Genomic DNA, 22,316 nt, shown 5'->3' with positions numbered 1-22,316 from the left:
AGCACAAACCCATCAACACACCTATGTCTTTCTGCTGTTGGAAACTGAGAATTACACACCACACAAAGAAGACTGGCAGTATGACACCCTCTTTTAACAAATAAGAGACCAACAGGACCCATTTCCTGTCGCTGTCTTGATTCTAAATTTGCCTGGGCAGGAAAAATACAGTTTTAGTACCCTCCGCCTCCATGAACCCTTACCGCCTGTTGTCTCGGCTGTTATTGAAAATTTTGATCATGTCGGATAAGAAGACTCTGCGCACATCCATGCTCTCTGCACACTGGGGGGAATTCTTCAGCAATGCAGCTATTACCTTCAGGATCTCTGAAACAAGTGGAGGACAACTTTTATTATTTTCCAATCCATTAAATAAACGTAAAATGAGCTGCTGCCTTCAAGGTCAATGGTTTCAAGAGTATATCTTGCACAGTGGGTACATACTTCCTCTTTGTATATGTGTGCATACATGTAAAGATCTTTATTGACCCATTATACTGTTAGGTGACAATGACATATACACACACACACACGTTTTATGAAAGAACTTACAAATGCAACATTTTCTCCTACATATAATAATTTATGCAAGGTTAGCCAAATAACCTATTTTATGTGAGGTTGTCATGTACCTATGAAACTGTTAGATTTCATGCTTTCTTTTTGCACTCTTCAACACTCCCTAAAGTACAAGCATAGCATCACATTCCTTGTAAGAAATGTGTACTTGTCGGTTTGCCCTTGTAAAGGTGACACATGAAAGCCTGAAAGATAGAAGAGCTCACTGGCTACAGCCACACTGCACCACTTCTCCTGGAGGAAAACATCAGAGATCAGGTGATTAACCAAACTAAATTCATAGTTATTCCTTCATCTACTGTAGATGAAAATCAGGTCAGGCTCACAGATTGCAAGACCTCTTTTCTCATTAGGTACTTGAACAAACAGTTGCTGCATATAAGTAAGGAATTAAAAGAATGCTATTTTATGCTTTAGATATTATACTGCCTCTGTTGAAAACAATCCCATGTGTGACAAACAAAGCTGGAATACTCTGTGACCCAAGTAGCAGTGAAAGCTCAAGCCTCCGAGCTGATGCTCAAGCTATCAAGGGATAACATCAACCAGTTTGTTGCCAGTCACGGTCCTTGTTTTAGCAAGTGATTACCAATAGCTGGCTTTGAAAAGAATCCGCCAGCAGACTTGATGAGGTTTCCCAGTCCACGTCTACAATATCCCAATGCTTTCTGAATTAACAGTACATCTAACATAACTGTTCCTACTGTGGCTTATCTTCCTAAGTTTCTAAGGAACACTCCCAAAGTTTCTGGATCAGATACCGGAGTACTATGAGATCTTGAGAATGGCCAGAGTCCAGGCAAACCAGTGGCTAGACAGATTAAAGAAATGATCTTGTCTTTCTCACATGTTGGTCATGTCTCAAGCACGGCTGTTTTAAAATCAAACTTCTTTGCTAACATACCAATTTCCTTTTATAAACACTCCACTACATCATGAGGTATTAAAGGGATTATATATTTCTTATAATATTTAAATAACGTTTCTCATCAAGAGCCCCAAATGGTTTAGTCATGTTTGGTCATATTTTTAAAAAAGAATTCTAGAGGGCAAATTCTAAGCAATTTCTTAATGTAAATATGTGCCTCTCATTTCAGAGATGAAACACCCCCTCGTCCTCAAACGACTAGATCATTGCACGCCATCCGTTTACAGATCAGTACTGTGCTATTAGTGCTTGTTGTTGTGCATGAACATAGTTTTTGAAGCAGCTATGTAATAGAGCCCAGCCTTGACTAGAGATTACAACACTCTGTAATGCATTTGCTTCAATCAGTAAAAGCAAAGGACTTGAATTTAACATTTATAACTTGTTTAAAGTTGTCTTAATTTTTGTAATATTATATTAAAGGGTTTATATCAATCACTATGTAATTGTCATGTTTAAGGCATAAAAAAGAGCCTTAACTCGGTTGTGGTGTGCCTCGTTATTTCATCCTATATTGACTAAGCTGTTCTTATACTTTATACATCTTACCCAAGTAACTATTTTTAAGGTATGTAGACATCCAATATTTTACAATTTGTTTCATTATAGTCATTTCTGGATATTAAGATTTAAAATATTCTTTATACAATTTTCAGATTTATTTACCATATTTATAGTTACATTACACACTGCTGATAAAGTAAAAGAAGCTATTCAAATAATTATGTTAACCAAAAATATATTAATTAAATTAACTTTCAATAATACAATATAAGTGTTAAAATGACATTTGACAAAATGAATATAAATTCCTTACACTTTACATTTTTTAGGAGATGATGAGATTCTCTGCATCAGTGAATTCCTACACACATAAAAAACTAAGAATCATTGTAAAACACCTGGGTTTGAAATTGAAAATAAAGATGTTTATTGTAAATTTGGTATTGTTTCAATTTAAGTACCCAATCTCAACTTCCTGGAATATTCAGTTACTTTAAACCAAAGAGATGGCGTGTTTTGATCCATTATTTAGACAATGTCAGCATCTATTTGCCTGAGAAGAGGGTTGAGTTTCATTTCTTTGAAAAAGCCTAAATCCAAGCAGTAACTGGTACATTTTTGTTGTTTCAATGCTTTAGTCATTCAAATTATGAGTCACTGAACCTTACTAGTAGAAAATTACCTTTGCATGTATTTAGACTTTTTTTTTCATTGTGCATTTGGTATAAATTCTTCAAAGGTAATTTAAGTGAAACTATATTTCCTTTGGATTTTTTTTAATCAGTCTTACATTGCTAAAGAGTACAATCAGAGACATTTTGAGGCTTCAGTACAGATTAAATCAAGAGGTTTAAAGCACAGAAGAAAAGAGAATGGGACACAGTTCAACATTATAAGCTCATTCCAAAAACACATTTTCCATAGCCCACAAATCTCTCAAACATTAAATCTCAATAAGGGACAATGCTCCTAAAATACAGACTCAAAAGGGTATTGGCTGGATATTGTTTAGAATGCTTTTCTCTAGTTTTGGGTGGAATAATACAGTTCATATCATTACTGACATTAAATATTTGACCTCAATTTTCATCCAAACCAAAAAAATAAGCAAGTAGGAAGTAAAACTAAAGAGAGTGGAAAGCTTGATGTATGATTCAGCACAAGTCCCATTAAACAAAAGAACCTCTATATGAGATGGTTCTACAATATCATAAATTAAATGAGCACAGCTCATTACGAAACATGCTTATAATTATGTGACCCCAGTGCACATGGTAAATAATAGCCTTTGCTCATGCTGTGTTAAATATTAAAAAAGTCACTGCTACTTTTTAAGCAGAGGATCTAAGCTTTCCATTTCATTTCCTTAGCTAATAAAAAATAAATAAATGAAACCCAAGACGGGAATTAAAGCAAAGGGCTCTTAGCATTTTTCATAACATTTCTTAATAATTTGTTAAGTCATGCAAAAAACTCATCATGAATGTTTTCTTTGGAAGTTAAAATATAGGGACACCTTTAAATCTTTCTGAAATACACAAAGAAGAGTTTAAATCATACAAAGAGATACAAATCAGTGAAGTATCTGAGAAAAAACCTTCTCAAAAAAGAAAATGCAACAGAATTTTTTTAAGGCCCTTTGTTGCATATGTTTCTTAAATACTGCCCTAATATTAGTAACCGTACAGTAACAATCTCTGTCCATTCTACCACAAAACATTGGGAATGTATTAGTATCTTTTCCCCTGTCAATCCTTATTATCTACAAAGCATATGATGTAGTTTGTGGTCTCCAAAATTATCATTTCAGAAACATCCTATGTTTACTATATAATACCATTTGAGTTTTAAGGCCTCTTGCCCTTTGTTCTCCCAACTACATGTCTCTTTACGGGTTTTCTTTGATATGGTGGCATTTGATCTGTGGCTGAAAAATGCATTAAGCTGAGTTCTGGGAAGAATATACCTGGCCTTTAAAATTTGGTCCTTCCTTTATTTCCCCCAAGGCCTCTTTTGTTTGCATAGTTATCAGTTTCCCCTGCATGTGTTGACTTGGGTGTACACTGCATGATGTTAATGTCTAGAACAGAATATTGGTCATTCCGAAAAAAATAATTTTGAATTGTTATATACTCTCACCTTTCTTAAGGGCATACAAAACTACTAAACCTTTCCTCCTACAACCTCCTCTTAAGTTTGATCTAAATTTTCATATGGCTCTTATATCAGTTTGTCTTTGTTCAGAAAGCTGCAGGTTGAGAGGGACTGACCCACCACTTGGGTTAAGCTGTTACGCTTCACACATTCACCATCGTACAGTACAAGTGCAGAGGGAAACTCACGTGGGTTCAGGATCTTTACTGAAGAGTCCGGGTCCGGATGCTGTTTGTGCATGACCTGTGTACAGATCTGCTCTGTGAGGATCTGCAAGGAAAAATAAGAATGAAATCACAAAAAATAAATCACAATGCAATGCTGTTAAGCGAGACATTAAATCTTTTCATAAATAAGATTTGTTTATATTTTAACGTAGGGTTAAATAGTGCACTAAGACCAAGCATGAGACAACGATCAAAGGAATTTGTGAATTAAGAACTACACTGTAGATTCACTACTGTATGTTACAAGTAAGAAAATTAAAAAAACATTTTCCTCACTCGGCAAGTCTCAGGGTGAAAGGGTAACTCATTCACAGCGTGAAATTTCGTGGTCAGAAATTTAGACTCATTTATTAAAAAGCTGTGCAGGAAATGTACTGTATAAATTATTTACGCTGACACACTTCATTATAAGAATAATAAAAGGAAGAACAGGCTTTAAATGTATTTTGAAAAAAATCTAGAAAAATGTTTTAACATTTAAGAACAATTAGGAGAAAATTACAAAGAAAATACAGCATTACATATTTCTTGATGCACAGTATGGCTGGATGAGATCCTTGGATCAAATAGACTTGAGTGTTATAATGGCCCCCTCTAGTAACTTTTCTCTTGGTCTTATGGCTTACTTCAGCCAGAGCCACGAAGGCGGTCTTCACTGGACACGTTATATAATTCCAGATGCCCACAGATCTTATAAGGTATCATATAAGGACATATAATTCCCCTGATATTAAAACAATTCTTCTGTACACTGGAGACATCTATATCTTGTTGACTGGTTTATGTCAACTTGACATAATACTGGTAATACAAAAAAGTCTGAAAAATTCAATTTTTCATTTTTTCACCGGGGCTACGACAATTCCAGTACCATACAAGGTAAGATAACAGAAATATCTTCATACACTAGAAACGTTGACCACCTCAGACCGGTGTAACAAAAAAGCAAATGGAAAGATTAATTCTGCACAATCTGGCTAAACATCAAACAAACCAAGAAAAAGGACAAAGTAAGCAAAGAATGGAGCTGCATTACCTCAAAGAGAACATTGTACGTAGTCATGGTGAATAAGTTTGTTTGGAGCATCAGACGTTCTGAGAGGAGTGAAAATAGACCATGTCCCAGCATAATTTCTGCCTTTCTCCTCCAATGACAAAAATAACGAGGTTCAGTTATTTTCATTCTAACCTACTCAATGCAAGCAGCGTGATGTAAAGAGGGATTAAAGTCACTAAAGACCAAAAAACAATAACCTAACATGTTCTGTATTTTTTGTAACACCTTGGTTTTCATATTTATGGCATCTCTGTACTAATTTCAGTGTTTTCTATAACCAACTAACTTACTGTAAATGTAAGGATTTTCTACCAGTTAAGAGGCTTCTCAAAAAGACTTCAAAGAACCTCCCGTCTTCAAACACAAGTTTAAAAGTGACCCACAGAGAAAGTATCCTGTTCGTTCTCCCCTTTTCAGAAGCTGTTTTAATATAGTCCAATAACGTTCACCCCCAAAAAATAATATAAATAAATATAAATAAAATATGTGCTGCTCTTAGCAGATATTATGCTTCACTGTTAATATCTAGCTTTACAAGTACCATCAGAAAGTGTTTGCTTCTTCAGGCTCTGCCACTTGAGAAATATTGATCAAAGCTTGAAGATCAAAAAGAACTGAAAAAGATTATTTCAACCAGGTCCTGGACTGCACAGCAAATTAATACAGGCTATAAAGTGGGTTATTTGTTATTAAAGTAGAACAGCTTTCAAGAAGCAAAGCAGTCAACCTCTGTCTATATGGATGCTTTATTAAGTGATATAATTGCTTTTTCCACATTTATGGAACAGTAAATGACTTTGTACTCTTGTTAAGGAAGCTTAATCTAACAAATGCTGTCTCCTAGGTCTGTAGCTTAAATATATGATTGATAATTAACTGCATTTATAAAGTTTTTTTTTATCTCCAAGGGTCTAGAAGCACTGTACACATGAAGTGCACCAGCATCACCCACCTGGGTGGCACGTGCTACTTCTCTGTGCCAGGTGGAGAAGTGAGAAAATTACAGAAGTGGGTCAGAAGACAGTATAATTTAATTATAAATTACATATTATAATATATATACATAATTTAATTTTAATTCATTATAATATATTTTAATTATAATAAGTAATAATTTAACCAGGACAGGAGTTAACAAACATGCGTAAAACCTAATAGACAAACTTTGATTTCTCGAACTGTTCAGAACGGTTCGACATAAAAAATGATTTTTTTTTAACATCATTGAAAGCACAGCTTGACTGAATTACATGTGCAGTACTAAAGAAACAGAGCTGCAAATGTATGCTGGTTTAGTAATATGAAGGCAAGTTATTCCCGCTGCTTTAGTTACATAGTTTTAATTATTGGCAGCATTAGCCAAACATATCCTATGCTGACACAGTTCTGAAAACAGAATGTGAAACGTCTTATTATGGAAGAAGATTAGAATAACTACATGCTGAAAAGTAGAAAGAAGAAAAATACCTTATTAATTAATTGAGATTAATTATTTAAAATCTAAAAACACTGATATGAAGCATTTCGCTATTGGTCAATTTTACCAAAGTGCTAAAAAGGAATCCTAAAAAATAAACTATTAAGAATGAATACTCACTTAGGACCCAAATGCTTTAGAAAGTAGCCCGTGACTTTCAAAGCCTGTACTCGAATTCCTTCGCTTTTGGATGCAAGCAGTTTATAAATGACTCTACAGGGTATGAAACAAAAATAAATTTAGATGCAGTACAGAAAAATTACAAAAGGTGAAAAGTAATACGAAAAGATACCATAAGTAAGCTGATTTTCTTCTTGTTAATGTTTTTTTTAATGATACAAATCCTCTAACAAAGAACATTTTGACATTTATGGTAGAATACCTGTGTTTTTTAAGCCTTAATAGAAAGTGAGAATATTTTGTGTTACACTCAATAGATACATTTAAATGTTACTTCATTGTCTTACATAACAAATTATGAAACATTAAATTCTTGAAATCATCACAATGTTCTACAGTCCTCTGAGACACACTAGCCTTTAACAACACTGTCCTGAAAATTTGCTCACCTTTATTACACTTTTGCTCTCTGCAAAGCCTTCATTTTGATGCAAATATTAATATAGGAAAAAGGTTTCACAATTTTCAAGCACCATCTTTGACTTCCTTTGATTGATGCAAATTACATCAGAGAGGAAATTCCTGAAGTACAGCAGGAGCAGTGGCAGGTCATTCGAAAAATGTTACTTTATACTATTAACATAATCTTCATACCAAGGTTAGGACAGAAGACAAAACCAAGATTGTTGGATTTGGAGTAAAATGTGTAATTCTAACTCCTTGGCAACAAAACAAAGATAATGAGGCTTAGAATATTAGATCTGTTACAAAACAGTAAATAAATCATGAAGGAAGCCTAATTCAAATACTTCCCAGATTAAGCAGGCCTGGTCTGTGCAGCTGATGAAAATGAAGAATATTTACTGGCTCTCGTGAACCACTTTTATGGTCTTGGAAGAGTCAGTTTTACACAGCTGATATCAGTGTTTTAATATCAAGCCAGGCGCATTCATTACACGACGCTGTGACATAACAGGGCCTGGGTTCAGGAACCTCACCGTATTCCATTGCGCTGATCAAAGGCAGGGACCATGGAGCCAGGATGCTCTGCCATCAAGGCAACCAACAGCTGCAGCACATCCATTAAATTGTCATCCTGCAAAACAAACCCAAAAGAAACCCATTAGCATTATCACTGTCCTGATAAACACTCTGCTAATATGTGTTCAATTAGCACTTCCTTTACAATTCCATCATAACGTTGCATAGAGGCACACCAACTCTTGGATAAACAGGCATAATGTTGTTATTCAAGCATCAAGGACATAAATGAATAGCATCTGATGCACAGAAAGTACATCGCATTGGTAATTAAACTTGATTGATTAGTAGAAGGGCGGCACAGTGGCGCAGTGGTAGGCACTGCTGCCTCGCAGTGCTGGGGCCCTGGGTTCAGTTTTAGACCAGGAGTGCTATAAACGTGGAGTTAGCATGTTCTTTCACTGTTCACGTGTGTTTCCTCTGGATGCTCCTGTTTCAACAGTCCAAAGACATACTGGCAGGTTAACTGGCTTTTGTAAAACCGGGCCCAGTGTGTGTGTCTGTGTGTGCCCTGTGATGGACTGTTGTCCTGCCCAGGGTGTACCCTGCCTTGTGCCGGTTGCTTGCCAGGATAGGCTCCGGCTTCCTCCCTCACCCTGTTTGGTTAAAGCAGTTAGAAAATGGATGGATGGATGGATGATTAGTACACTCTTAACCTCACACAACCAAAGACTAATTACTATAAGCATACTTCTTCCTCTGTATACCTATTTTAGTTAATATCTAATTACTACAAATTAATAAATAATTAAAAATGTGTTTAAGAAGAGGCTGCTTCAGAACATAATAAAGAATTAAGATTGACTGCCATTAAACGTGAAAACACGAGTCCAGGGCCATCCCCGTCATCAACCACATGAAAACAATACACATAACTGTTGTTTTTCTAATTGAATTATATCTAATTGCATATTTTTATTAAACAAAGTGTGAATATGATTAAAAACTATACATTAAAAACCCTACATCAATTGCAGAGCAAGGAAACAGACAATTGTGCAAACTAATTCAATGACAAGCTGATTGGTTCTATAAAATACTTACTTGAAATCATTGTGTCTTTTCTAGGAAGATATTTACCAAAATGCACTGATTCTTTGATTTTCCAAATGATTAATCAAGTTTATTCTACAATTAGACGACAAAGGGTTTTTGAACTGTAGTGACAGGAGGGCGGAGTGGTGGCTCTGTGACTAAGGATCTGCGCCTGTGGCTGGAAGGTTGCCGGTTCAAATCCCGTGGTCGACAGAGGAATCCTACTCCATTGGGCCCCTGAGCAAGTCCATAAACCCCAACTGCTCCAGGGGCGCTGTACAATGGCTGACCCTGCGCTCTAACCCCAAGCTTCTCTCCCTGCCTGTGCCTGTGTCTCATGGAGAGCAAGACAAATTCCTAAAACAAGAAATTGTAGATGGCCAATAAAGTGGTCTGTGTACGGTTAAAAACGATGGTAAGAGTGCCATCTAGTGGTAAGAGAGCTGTAGACAGGCTGGTGTGTGAAGGATTTCATTGTGCAGAAAAACTACAGACATACTGGAAAGGAGGCAGTTTAATTTCCCAATAGGAATTATATATAGAAAAGTGCAAATTCAGGTAATACTATTCACATGTAATTATGGACAAGAAGAGCTTAAACATAAATTGAGATTTTTTTTTACCATTTCAGAGATTAAGTCATACACTTCACTAATAAGACTTTAAAAGTTTTATTTAAGCTCTAATGGAGAGAAGAAATGTTGAAATGCTTCTCAAACTGGAAGAATGTTAATTCTTAATATGCTGTTTGAGTAAGATATACTGGAACCAGTAGGATTGCATTCCCACTACACAGATTTATAACAATTTAGTTGTAATTTATTTTTATTACCTCATGCATTGTAAGAAGGTAGTTGAGAATACTCTGGAGTTCATCTTCCTTCACTCCATAATCCTAACAGAGAAACATAAATAAAAACAGCTTCAGGAGCAGTAAGCAGTACCATCCACAGTAGTATACTCACATTAACAGAAAACAAGGACAAAATCAAGAATACCAGTCCAGCATGGGAGAGACTGCCACACTTTAACCCGAGACATTAGAAACCCCATAAAGCATTTTAATCGCAACTTGGACATAGCAAGGGAAAATATCTAATGTTTTGTGAAAACACTACAACTTGCCCACCAAAATATTCTTTCAAGGACACTTTGAATTTTCCTTTACATTGCCTTTTGAAAACAGTAACCCTGAGACTCCCATTTTCAAGGCCCCACGAAGCAGCTGCAGTTACTGGTCAAGTACAACTGAAGCTGTTTTTCCAGCCATCTTGAGAACATCTCGTCAAGAAGCCAGACTATGAAAGTGCTGAAACGATATCCCAGAGGCTAATGCGCAAGATAGAGCCTTGCACACTTCAAAATCATCACGTTGCAGGAGAATGACTGACTGATCCCTGCTTGCGTCTAACAAGAACAGCCAAGGGTGTCTACAGAGATGTTAGCCAACAGCTATTCCCAGTTCTGGACTTTTCGGTGCAGTCCTGATGACCTGACCACATATTCCAGGTGAATACCAGAATCCACGCAGAGTAGCAGTCAGGCTGCTGTTGCAGGACTCAGTTTTATTTAGAACAATTTAATTTTTCTACAGAATGCACAGCACCACAGATTAAACAGTTTCTAAGATGAAAACACATACTTAACAGGTGTAATTCCATGTCTCCTGTCGCTCTTCATTTTGTTAAACAGTTTAGCAATCAGCTGAAGTCTATTTTCTTAATGCCCACAATTATACAGATTGTCCAAAATACATATTTAAGTCATCAGATATGAATTTTATTTGTTGTATACGTTAAGAATTAAGAGATATTTCTGAACTTATTCCACGCCTATGCTACAGAGAAAAGCAACTGCAAAGCTTGCAGTTTTGTTCTTGGTTTAGACAGAGCATTGAATTCTTTTTATGAAGCAGAAATGGATAAAGATGGGTCTCCATCAGCAAAAAGGACATAAGGGCTGCCTCAATTATCAGTAATCTAAAGGATGTTATTAGAAACACAGAAGGGGCTGCAGAGACATTTCAAGAAAAACAGGCTAAAAACATACAAAGCATTTAAAAGGAATCCCAGATTTCACAAGCGGCTTGACTTGTCCAAATGTTTTAAACTCACCTTCATTATTAACTGTTTGACAAACAACAACAGGAATGCTCGCAAAGAAAGGATCTCCTTCTGGCTGGGTCTCGGTCCATCTACACAGATAAAATTGAATCAGTAGGCCTGCCACAGTGAATATTTTTCATTTCAAACATGTTGCTATAAATCCATACATCAGGGCATTGGCAACAAATTGTTTATTTTATGCTGAAAGAGTAAATAACCTTTTATTATTAAGTATGAATATTTAACTGCGCAATCAACAAGTGACAACTTTTCTTTCAGGTTTAAGTTTAGAAAATTTTATTTTGGTTGTATTTTTAAGAGTAAAAACATGAACACAGAATTTAGAGCAAAATAAACATAATGGAGCTCAATAGTGTGAAACTTTGTGACACAAATGGGACACTTCTGATCAAAGTATAAGCCACTTGTAGCCAGAGCCACATCGTCCACCAAAGTTTCACAGGCTAAAGACAGAAGATCTACTAGATATGCATCAGCTGTATCAGAAAGCCACAATGACTTTATTTGCAAAGCAATTCTGTAAAATCAATCAATAAGCTACAATGAAGCCTGTTCATCAGAGTCAAAAGGTATAGTCAGATTTTCTTAAGATATTGGTTATTTTCAGAAACATGACAACACCGGAAATCTCATAAATACAGTATATATTTCATTCTTTTGCGGGTGGCTGTCCTATGATAGAATTATAATTTACACATTTCCAGTTGGTGAGGTGGGGAGTCTTAAATCTAAGTGTAAATTAACGATTCACAAAAAGAACCTGACACTGTTATGTGCCATGGAAAGGACATTAAGAGCAGTAACCAAAAACAGATGCACATTTACCCAAGCCTTTAGGTGTGACTCCACTGCGGTCTTGTGGATTCACAACCCAGTAGTAGTACTTCAGAGTATGCATAATCTGCAGGACGGTCCCGACTCTGCGGATTGCATTGTAGATGGTGACAGTGCTGATGAACTCAGTGGAGAGATAGGTGTACAGTGTCAGCTGCACCTGTACATACCAAACAAGGAGGGAGGAAAAAAGGTTGCAGATGTCACAGATCTAAACATCCATTCAAACCTCAGTATTCTTGACGATCAAGTATCTTGAAGCTCCCGTGAATGAATTTGAAAACCTCAACTGACCTTAATTCCTTATGGAGAAAATAGCATATAGTTCTGTGACTCACAAAACAAGCATTTTTCTGCTTGTTAGTATTAGTCATTATCGGTAGTAAGTAGTAATTATTGGTATTTATAATGAAAATGAGTACTGGAATCTTTAAAAGCCATTGTTTCCCCCCTATAATTTGAGAAATGTGCAACATATTAAATCCCTTATATTATAAATTACCTTGTATTAGAGCTAATTTTTTGCAATCTTCATATGTTTTACATCTTACCTTACTAGAATAATTGCAGTGCTAATATACTGTAATAAAGTTTATTACATCACAGTAATAACTGAGTAGAAAGTAAATTACTTAAGTGTACTCGCACCCTTCCCACTCAACCTATTCTACTACTCCCTACGATTTGTATATTTTCTTTTATCATTTTCTGTGAGACACACAAGAACTATGACTGTGATAACTTAGGAGACCACAGAGGTTTTTTTATTTGTTAATGTTTGTTTCACAGCACAGCGAGTCACATAACAGGTACCAGGTATGACTAAATAACAAATAACTAAAGCACAATCCATGATGCACTGGTACCTAAACCTAAACACAACTAGCAAGCAAATCACGCAAGACAGAGCAGTAGCTTATAAAAACGAACCATGCAAATATACCAGGAGTTATGAATGTGCAAACCTTTTAAAAAAAAATTAGGTGATTCCATATAATTAAAGTATTTAGCATAAGTGGTCTCTAATTTGACGTGACAAATTCCTGTACTTGTAAATAAAATTGTTGGTTGGAAACATCTGTACTAAACAAGAAAAAACTGAGCAAGGTGTTTGTTTTGGAATATTTACATATGAAAAAAAAGATATTGTACATTTAATCAAGATAACCTAAATTTTCTTTTTGAAAACTATCATGTATAGGCTGATGTATAAAATCAAATTTTAGTGCAGTAACTGTACCTTAGCAGGAGCATGTATCCAGATAGCAGGGTTGAACAGGATGTGATCACATAGCTGTTTTAGCAAGAGGACACCATTCTGTAAGTTACTCAAGTACCTGGCAAAGGCCAAGAATAACTCCAGCACAGGTCGGGTGGCATGAGCTTTGGAAGCCTGTAAAAAAAAACAGAACAGAAAAGAGGACTGATGGCAGATAAAACAAGACAGAAATGAATTTCCCAGTATTTGACATACAAATTCCACAATAGAATCTATATTCTGTGGGTTATTATTAAGTAGCGCAGACTAACTCCTGACATAATGATCATTCTTATTCTTATTTAGAATAACTATACAGCTGTCTCTAAAACTAGTACAATACCTAGATCTCTACTTGAAAGGAGTCAGGTTTGCAGCTAGAAAAAATAATCAAGAAACTCTTCACATTTGCAATAATGAGCGAAAACAGCACTTTACTAGTACAGACATTTTTAGGAACTCCTTTTAATCCATCCTCTGCTTTTTATAATAACCTCTTTGGCTGCAGACTTACAAATTCGTCAACTACTAATGATAAAACTCTCAAAGACTTTGAGATCCCAAAATTCCACTAATACATTTCTCAATACAATAATTAAAAATATTTTGTGCTAAAAGAAACACATATAATGAATGCTGTATGGGCCTGCAAAAAATTACTGTTGAAAAAACCTCCCCTGAAGATAGGTTCCTACAGATTTATATGACGAACCAATTAAATGTATAGCCAAATGAACAATATTCATAGTAAATGTGTAATCAGCCTTAAATGAATGGAAATATTGTATGTTTGAGGTTAGCTGGTGATTAACAAAATTAATCCAGATATTAATCTATTATTCTCTGTATTTTCAAAACAATAGACATTGTCTTAAGTGCAGTTGTTTATGTCATTGAGTCAGGAATGAGGACAAAGAAACAAATGATCAAAAGTATGGTACTAATTGTTAACTCAGGCTAAACTAATTCTCTGTTTTAATCTTTGCATTACCCTCTTAGTACATAAATATTTAGTGACCAAACTATTCTGGGCGAGGTCATCGAGCCAGGAAATGCCAGAATAAATAGGATGCAACACAGAGAAACCAAGCAAAAGGAAAGGGAAGTGTCACGGAGAGGGAGACTGAAAGAAAGGATCTGGAGTGTGAGAAAGGAATCTCTCTGCACAGGCTATGAAAACAGATCCCGAACCTCTCCAGGTAACCTGAGCACTGAAAGAGTATTGGACTTCAAATTTTAGTTGCAAGGAACGTCTTGACCAATGCATTTGTGGAAATATTTAAATCAAAACTGTTGAAATCATCAGGCCAGAAGAAATCTCTCCTTGTATAGTGATGCTCTAATCTTGAAATCATGAAAGAGGTTCCCATTTGGTGACTATCCATTTTACTGTGGTTTAGTCTTTATATTAGATCTTGTTTATTAGGACACAGGTTCCGTCCTTGCTTTTATGGAGCTTAAACTTCAATTACAGGAAGAACTCTAAAAATGCGCCGCCTACAAAAAACAGAACCTGATACAAATATTTGTTCCATTTAAGCTTGCCGCATATTACTGGATTATCAAGATGTGCAGGAAGAAGAAACCATGTGCAGTGATCCATAATGGGGTGAAACTGCTATTAACATTTAGGCTTGCATAGTGGGCTGGGACAGAAACTGATTTTGATTTGATAACCATTTTAAAATTGTATCAGCCTCTCTATTTATTTTTTACACAAAACAAATCTGTAAAAGTGTATGTGCAAGGCTTTGTACATTTTCAGGATTACACACTACAGTATATGTATTGAGGCCCTGCGTCAAAGCTGAGCACCAATGCTGTTTCACAGTGGGTCATTCCAGAAGACAGAAGGCAGCCCTGCAGCAGGCATTGTGACATTTTGGACAGGCAGCTTACAGGTTTTCCTACATAAAGGAACTCTTAACAGCAAGATCCACTGACATCACCTGAAGTCACTCCTGGGGGGTGGTGATCAACCAAGTAAAACTGATCGGCACATAAGCCATCGCTGGAATTGAGTGAGCCCCCACCTACTCAGGCTGGAGAAGCGCACAGATACACCAGCACCTGACACCATACAGCAGGTGAAAAACAAATATAATTTTGGAAGGACTGAAGAGGAAAAAGAAACTGGGTAATTTCCCAACTGTAATTTGTAAATGAGATGCCTACATGAAGCAGGTTAGGTTATTCTGAGGTGTTACTAATTCAGTAAAAGTAATTATGGTTAGACTGCCTCAATGAATTACCTTATAAAAAAAACCAAAGGTAAGTCTGTACAAAAAAAGCATGTGCACATCCTAAATTAGAGAATATAATCAAATAACAATTTTTCAAAATTCTGAGATTTTAAGAAAAGATATCGACAGAAACCAGTAAAGCAATTTGTGACCCAAAACAAATGACAACTGTTTAAAAACTGATACAGGCTGAAAAACAGTGGAGACAGATGTATCATGTGTAGTTTCATCAGTTTCAATCAATATTATTGAAGATCCACTTAGTGGATTTACTTTTGCATAATAGCATGTAGGCAGCTTTCAGTTGCTCTTTACAGACAATTTAGGACCATATCCCTTCATGTTTACTGCTTAACAAAAACTATAACTACTGTATTTTAAACATTAATATACAAGTTAAATTTACTTTTATATATATATATTGCTATCTTGCTATCAGACAATGGCTCCAATTTGGGCCACAAACCATTTCCCAAAACAGGTTCACTGCTTAAGTCATAGTATGACCACAAGGTCTTTTGACTGTCATGAAAGCCCATTACCATAAGACAGGACAACCTAATCATAGTGTGAAAATACACCCTTAGTAGACATGAGGCCTCCAAAAGGACAGAAAATGAGTAACACCATAATAAGATGGAAAATATACTAACACTGTACTAAAGATCACTCAGTGTAGAAGCAACCAGAATAATCTGAGTTTATCCTCTCTGAGCATATTCACTAGGAATGTATCACACCTGACCTCTTCATTCTGGACAAATGTATGAGGGCTATGGAAATGGAAATGTTTTTTGTGTTTTACTTTGCTTTCATTTTGATAGTCAACATGTCTGTCATGATGAGCATGTAGTGCAATCACTGTACTATAAGATCCATCTCAGGCAGAAGCTTAAGAAATAAGTATTGACTTGATAATGATAAGCATTAATATGAGGAGGCTCCCTGCACTAGAGCTGTATGAAAATTCTACAAAGACTAAAGACTAAACAATAGGAATCCAAGACCACATATATATATATCCTCTATACATAAAAGATTCTCAGTATGGAGGTCTATCAAATATTATGACTGACTTTTTTTTTTAAACATTAGATTGGAAGCTATAAATGACATGGTGTCTACATACAGGACATAAATGTCAAGAATTGCATAATTATATCTGTGGCTTTAAAAATTAACTGCAATTTAAACTGTAGTAAACTTTCCTTTCTCCGTCATTTCTTTTGAAGTACTACGGTATATGCCAACTGCTGACCGAAAATGGATGAAGAACAGAAAACAACCATACCTGGCATCCAGCTTACAGAAGCAAAATTTCATCACAAAGACAGGCTCTCCTATTTCAACTTTGTTGTTTTTTTTGTACATACGAAATGAGGGTGATCTGTAATTTTGGATTTACAGCTATTCAACAGCATGTTTATGTAGTGGCCTTTGCCGTTACTGCACTCTATTTAAGACAACACGTCGATCTTGCCTTCAGACAGTCCTTAATGAGAACAAAGTGACTCTGTTTTTGGACTGCAGAATATTTTATTAACAGTTACTAAGGAATGTGTTTATAATGCTTTGGCCTACAACAATGTTTACATTTAGAGCAAATACAGTTAAATAGTGTTGCAGTGAAGCTTTTAGGATCTTGCACAGGCAGTTATTTGAGTTCTTGTAAGAAACATTTCTTTTTCAAATAGGAACAGTGTTTTATAAACAGCCTTATCATGGGTGTGTTGTCACTTTTACTGCACCTTAACATTGGTTTAATTGTTAAAATGTTTTTAGAATTTTTTTTACCCGCTTACTTTGCAAAAACTTCGACAAAGTACCAGTCTGGCAAAGACAGGCATGATTTCAAGAACCCGCATTCCTTCTCTCTTTTCAAAATAAGCAGACAGGAAACAAGTAGTGATCATTTTTATATACGTGTCAGTTTGTTTCTCCACCTGAAGCCAGTTTCAGTTCTAAAGACTTTCTGAACACATTTTGACAGTTTTCTATTGTTAAATCACATCATTCTTACTCAACCAAAGTTATATGGAAATTAAGACTTTTTAGGTGAAAACAGTGGTTCATTACAGGATACTGGTTCAATGTTGTGCTATCTTGGGAGTCTGGTGCAAGAGTTTGGAAACACTGCTTTAGTCTTTCTTCTTTGAAGCAGTTAACAAGAACATCAGTGGTGTAAATGGCTGAGGTGTTCTTTACCTTCTCCAAACTGTACCCAATTACTAGAAATCCCTTGGAGGCAAGGACTTGTTCTTGCATGGCCACAGAGTTCTTCAGCAGCTCCATGACAAATGACAGCAGAGTGCAGCTAGGTAAAGAGAATAAAGAGAAGCCAATCAATGAATTTGAAACTCAGCTCTGTGGAAGAATGAAAATTGACTACTTAGCCAGTGCTATGCTAGACTAGCGCATCATGGTCTATGGCAGATGTGGAACAAATTGTGCTGGTGTTAAACTAGACTGTCACTTTGATTCCCTCTGTGGAGAGACCTGGTTTTCGTTTCTAAAAACAGAATTTTGAAGAATAAATCTGCAGAGCAGTTCTCCTCCCAAGATGTGGGTAACCTACTTTGAAATGAATGAGATAGACCTCTATCTTACTCAGAGAACTGAATTCCAAAACCTGCCATGTCCATACTGAACCAGTAGAAAAAAAAGGAATTTGCATTTTGATTCAAGATTACAACGTGCAAAGGAAATATGGTTTTTGGTTTTCTGTATTTTTAGCCGTTTCCAGTAGCTGATCTGCCAAAATACCAGTAAGAATTCAAATAATCTAAAGAAATTAGTCCATGTCAATTATAAAAAGAATGTTCAAATGCATAAACTGGTTTTATCAACAGGTACCGGCATTGAACAATTAAAATCTTATGAGGAAAGCTGAGCCTTACTTTTATATTGGAAGTACAACTTTCCAAAAAAAACATGCATTGATTTGATGAGGCAGTACAAGGAAGGAGGAGAGTCATTGACATGTTGGTGTGTAAGCATTAAACTGGGCTGTTACCAGACTGTGGTGTCCACTTCCTCGCTACCGTGCTGGAGGTAGTCGAGCTGTGCAAACAGAGGGAAAAGAACCTGCACTCCTCCAATGGAATGGATCGCACTCTGAACTGAATGTGTGACCACTGCTTTGACATCCTGTTGACAAAACACATCAGATCAGAAATACCCTCCAAGGCAAAACACCACCCCCAATTCCCGAGTATTAAAACGGAATAAGGATCATGAGGTTTTGATGGTAACAATGAATAGATTCTTGGTTCTTTACAAAATGGGACACAGAAAACTAGGAGACTTTTGTGAATTGAAGCACACCGTATAAAAAACATGTACATCAGAAAAGTGAAGTCATTTGCACTTGCTATTGTTTTTAATTACATGCACCTTCTGAATCATCCTCCTTCCATCCTCATCCTGTCGTTAACATTCTGCTGCAACATGACAGCATCTCCGTCAGAGGATTCAGATCCGCCAAAGCATAAATGTTTACAGAAACCCAATAATGATTTCATTTCAATAAGGATTCCATCTGAGTTCAAGCAGCACACAAAGAAGACTTTACCTGCAGCATAAGGGCATGAGGCGAATGCACAAAAATTGAGGGGTTGTCCTTGGGGGAAGACTCCAGGCAAAGTTGGGCATCTGTAGCTCTGGGGTTGTACATGAATGCAATGGTACTGGACAGCTTCCCCTCGTAGAGCAACATCTTATGGTGCTCAGCAAACAGAAGGTCACTCTCTGCCTTGTACTTGAAAGTGCCCTGGAAAAATAAACCAAGGAAAAGTCAATGATTAAGCTTTCAGCTAGAGGTGACTACCTTCACAAAATGGTAGATTGTTTTTTTTTGTAATATCAGTACTTTCAGGGATTAAATCAAAAGTTAACTTTGACAAAAATAAGAATATAAACATGTACACTATTTAATATTTAGTATTTTTTAGAAAATGTACAACATTTTTGTAGATCTGATTTCAAATGTATTTTGTATGTGTGACAGTAGAACAATGTAGTTCAGGTGGGTAGCTGCACCAGCATGCATAGGCTGCAAAGGAACAAGTAATAGGTTTATTCCACGCTGAAAAAAGAAGAAAGAAAACAAGTTCTGTTCATTACAGGTAATGTAGCGGGAGAACAAAGGCTGAGAGAGAGAAGCGGGAACAGGGGACAGAAAGAGAGGCCAATCGAGAGGTGTGAAGTCAGGAAAGGTGAAGAGAAGTGTGAAATGAAACCTACAATGAATAGAGAGAATTTAGAAGAAAAGTAGTCTTCCATTAAGAGAAGGGGGAAGGTGTGATCTTAGCTGCAGGATAATTTTGGTTTCTGTAGTCTTTCTGATGTATGAGTTTGGAAAACCGTCTTTGAGTACACAGACGGAGAGATTAGAGGTGAAATGAGAGACAATGGGCTTGGAGAGATCTTTAATCTTCACAGCCCTAACATGCTCTCTGAAGCGGTACTAGCAGGTGATACAGCGAGCTCTGCTGCAAGGGAAAGTGCCTGGTGTGGATGGTTGCTGAGGGCGGTCAAGGGAGCTGTGAACAAGAAGGTTACGCAGACTAGATGATGGGGCGGCCAGAAAAGAGGGCCCCAATGGAGGGATCATGCTGTAGGATGGAAAAATTGTCCTTAATAGTCCTGGGGATAGGAACTGTGTTGGGGTGGTAGGGAAGCACCAAAGGAATGAGGTTGTTACAGCGGGAGTTCCCGATTGAGTTGATGTTCGAGGGGTGTTTTTGGCTCGGGCAAGGGCCCTGTCAATAACACTGCTGGGATATCCTCTGTTGATGAAAAAGGAGTACATTTTGAGGGCTTGGTTCTGGTAGAACAATGTGATAAAAATGTGTTTTATCACTACTTCTCAGAGTAGAGGAAAACTCCCTAATAAGATACATAGACACTCCTAAGCTCTAAAGAACCTGACCAGCTGCTGTCTACCATAAAACAGAATATTATCCAGGACCATATAAGAAATATTTGATGTAAGCAAAACTAAGCAACCATAAAGGTTAAAGCCTGGTAATCCTCCCTGCAGAAGTTTTTGAAAGTGTTTGAATTTTGATTTGATTACTGCATCAATATATTGAATTAAAATCAGATGAGTTCCAAAGACTGTCTTTTTGAAGTGAATAGAACACAATCACACCTCAAAATTGGAAACTAAAAATGAAAATGATATCATTTGGAGACACATCAGAGAAATAATTGCCCAATAACAAAAAGACTAAAAGTTAAAGAACACATCTGTATGCATCCATTGACCAGTATCGTGTTACTTAATACTTAAAGCGTGTGAATGAAAATGCATCCTGAATCACCACTCTTTTGCATTATATTCCAATTTCCAACTGTCTGTTCTATGTAGGTCCTAATAGTTGGCTAGATATCGAAACCTTTCTACAAACATAACCTTGTATCCTGGACCCAGCTGATAAATAGCAAGTATCTGGGCTGCGCTGAGGGCTTCGCTGAAGAGGTAGACTGCTCCCATCTGACCACAGAATACTCGGTTAGCATCAGCAGTCTCCGACGACCCCAGGAAACACTTGTCAAACGTCTAGGAACAAAACAGTGGGAAAAGAAACTTGAGAAACATGAGGAGAACATTCCTGATAAGAAAAAATTTTTACCCAAGCAAAACCCAGAACTTAAGTTAGGTTACAAATGGGCAATTCAGCCCATCTACAAATTTGGGAAACTAAGTGCTGAAGCCCGATTGTGTTAACACACTTCAGGAAGACCACGAACAGCACCAGCTACAGCATGAATAAATTTCTTTAACATGGGCTTGGCTTATTTTAAAGTAAGACATACTGCATTTCCATACACTGAGCAAGATTAAAAGAACTTTCAGAATGGAGGACCGCAATAGCTTGAATAGCTTGTGCCTCATTCTAGTTTGCCAATTCACAGTGCCTTTGTTTTCAAAGAAACTAACAACGTGATCCAAGAAATCAGTACAACTGGCAATCTGCCCGAGTTCTTCAAAACTGAAATATTCAAGCCTAATTAAAATCCTCGGTTTGCTGTCATTACAGCATTTCTTACCTAATCAAAAATGAACAATGAATCTTGTAAAAAGGTTAACAAGTTAATAAACCCAGAACATATTCTGAATAACATCAGAATAGATAGTTAATTCAATGACAGGCTATTTTCTTAACAAAAGTAAACACTTAGATTGACCATGTGAAGAACCAATCAAACCACAATTTCTTTATCAAATGACAATTTGACAAACAACTCCCAAAATATTTTTGTAAATCGAGCAATCAAAATCTTACTCCTACTTCAGATACACGCCAAAAGGAAAAGAACACTATGAGTGCTTTACTGAAACTGTTAACACTGTCATGTATCTTCTCGTTACATCCAGAGGACTATAAAGACGTTAAATGAAGTCCATGTTAAAAAAAAACATTATTTTTCTTTAGATTGACTTCCACATTTGACAACATATGTTGGTGATTAAGTGGAATTTTTGCAGCACAGAACATAGACTTTAATTGTAACACTGTTACTTACATCACTAGTATTAACCAGCCATGTTATGTCCCCATATGATGCAAGTTCACCATTTACGTAGCAGCTGATTTCACTGTTTTTCCAGCGATTGTAGATGTGCACTATTGTCACCATGTACCACTGAAACACAAAATGCTTATGTTATTGAAACAAAAAATATGGACTATACTCAACTTGTGAAAACATGTATTCAAAAGAATTG

The 22,316-nt window shown here is 36.4% G+C and overlaps 1 protein-coding gene across 8 annotated transcripts in view; it reads right to left on the bottom strand.

The window, feature by feature from the left end:
* The window catches only part of lrba (LPS-responsive vesicle trafficking, beach and anchor containing), a 283,633-nt gene that overhangs the window by 216,478 nt on the left and 44,839 nt on the right, over window positions 1-22,316 (bottom strand). For all 8 annotated transcript variants that reach the window (XM_015344622.2, XM_069188464.1, XM_015344620.2 and 5 more), the window contains exons 7-20: window positions 22,115-22,234; window positions 21,000-21,146; window positions 19,155-19,352; window positions 18,597-18,730; window positions 17,789-17,897; window positions 13,323-13,475; window positions 12,074-12,242; window positions 11,237-11,316; window positions 9,955-10,017; window positions 8,045-8,142; window positions 7,047-7,139; window positions 5,429-5,537; window positions 4,354-4,435; window positions 204-327 (exon numbers count right to left, since the gene is read on the bottom strand). In XM_015344622.2, coding sequence (XP_015200108.2) covers window positions 204-327; window positions 4,354-4,435; window positions 5,429-5,537; window positions 7,047-7,139; window positions 8,045-8,142; window positions 9,955-10,017; window positions 11,237-11,316; window positions 12,074-12,242; window positions 13,323-13,475; window positions 17,789-17,897; window positions 18,597-18,730; window positions 19,155-19,352; window positions 21,000-21,146; window positions 22,115-22,234 — 1,679 coding nt within the window. The remainder of the gene's footprint in view (window positions 1-203; window positions 328-4,353; window positions 4,436-5,428; window positions 5,538-7,046; window positions 7,140-8,044; window positions 8,143-9,954; window positions 10,018-11,236; window positions 11,317-12,073; window positions 12,243-13,322; window positions 13,476-17,788; window positions 17,898-18,596; window positions 18,731-19,154; window positions 19,353-20,999; window positions 21,147-22,114; window positions 22,235-22,316) is intronic.

Source organism: Lepisosteus oculatus, chromosome 1 (assembly GCF_040954835.1).
Source record: "Lepisosteus oculatus isolate fLepOcu1 chromosome 1, fLepOcu1.hap2, whole genome shotgun sequence".
NCBI classification, from domain to species: domain Eukaryota; kingdom Metazoa; phylum Chordata; class Actinopteri; order Semionotiformes; family Lepisosteidae; genus Lepisosteus; species Lepisosteus oculatus.
The sequence above is the reverse complement of the archived record's forward strand: the minus strand, read 5'-3'. Positions and strand labels throughout refer to the sequence as shown.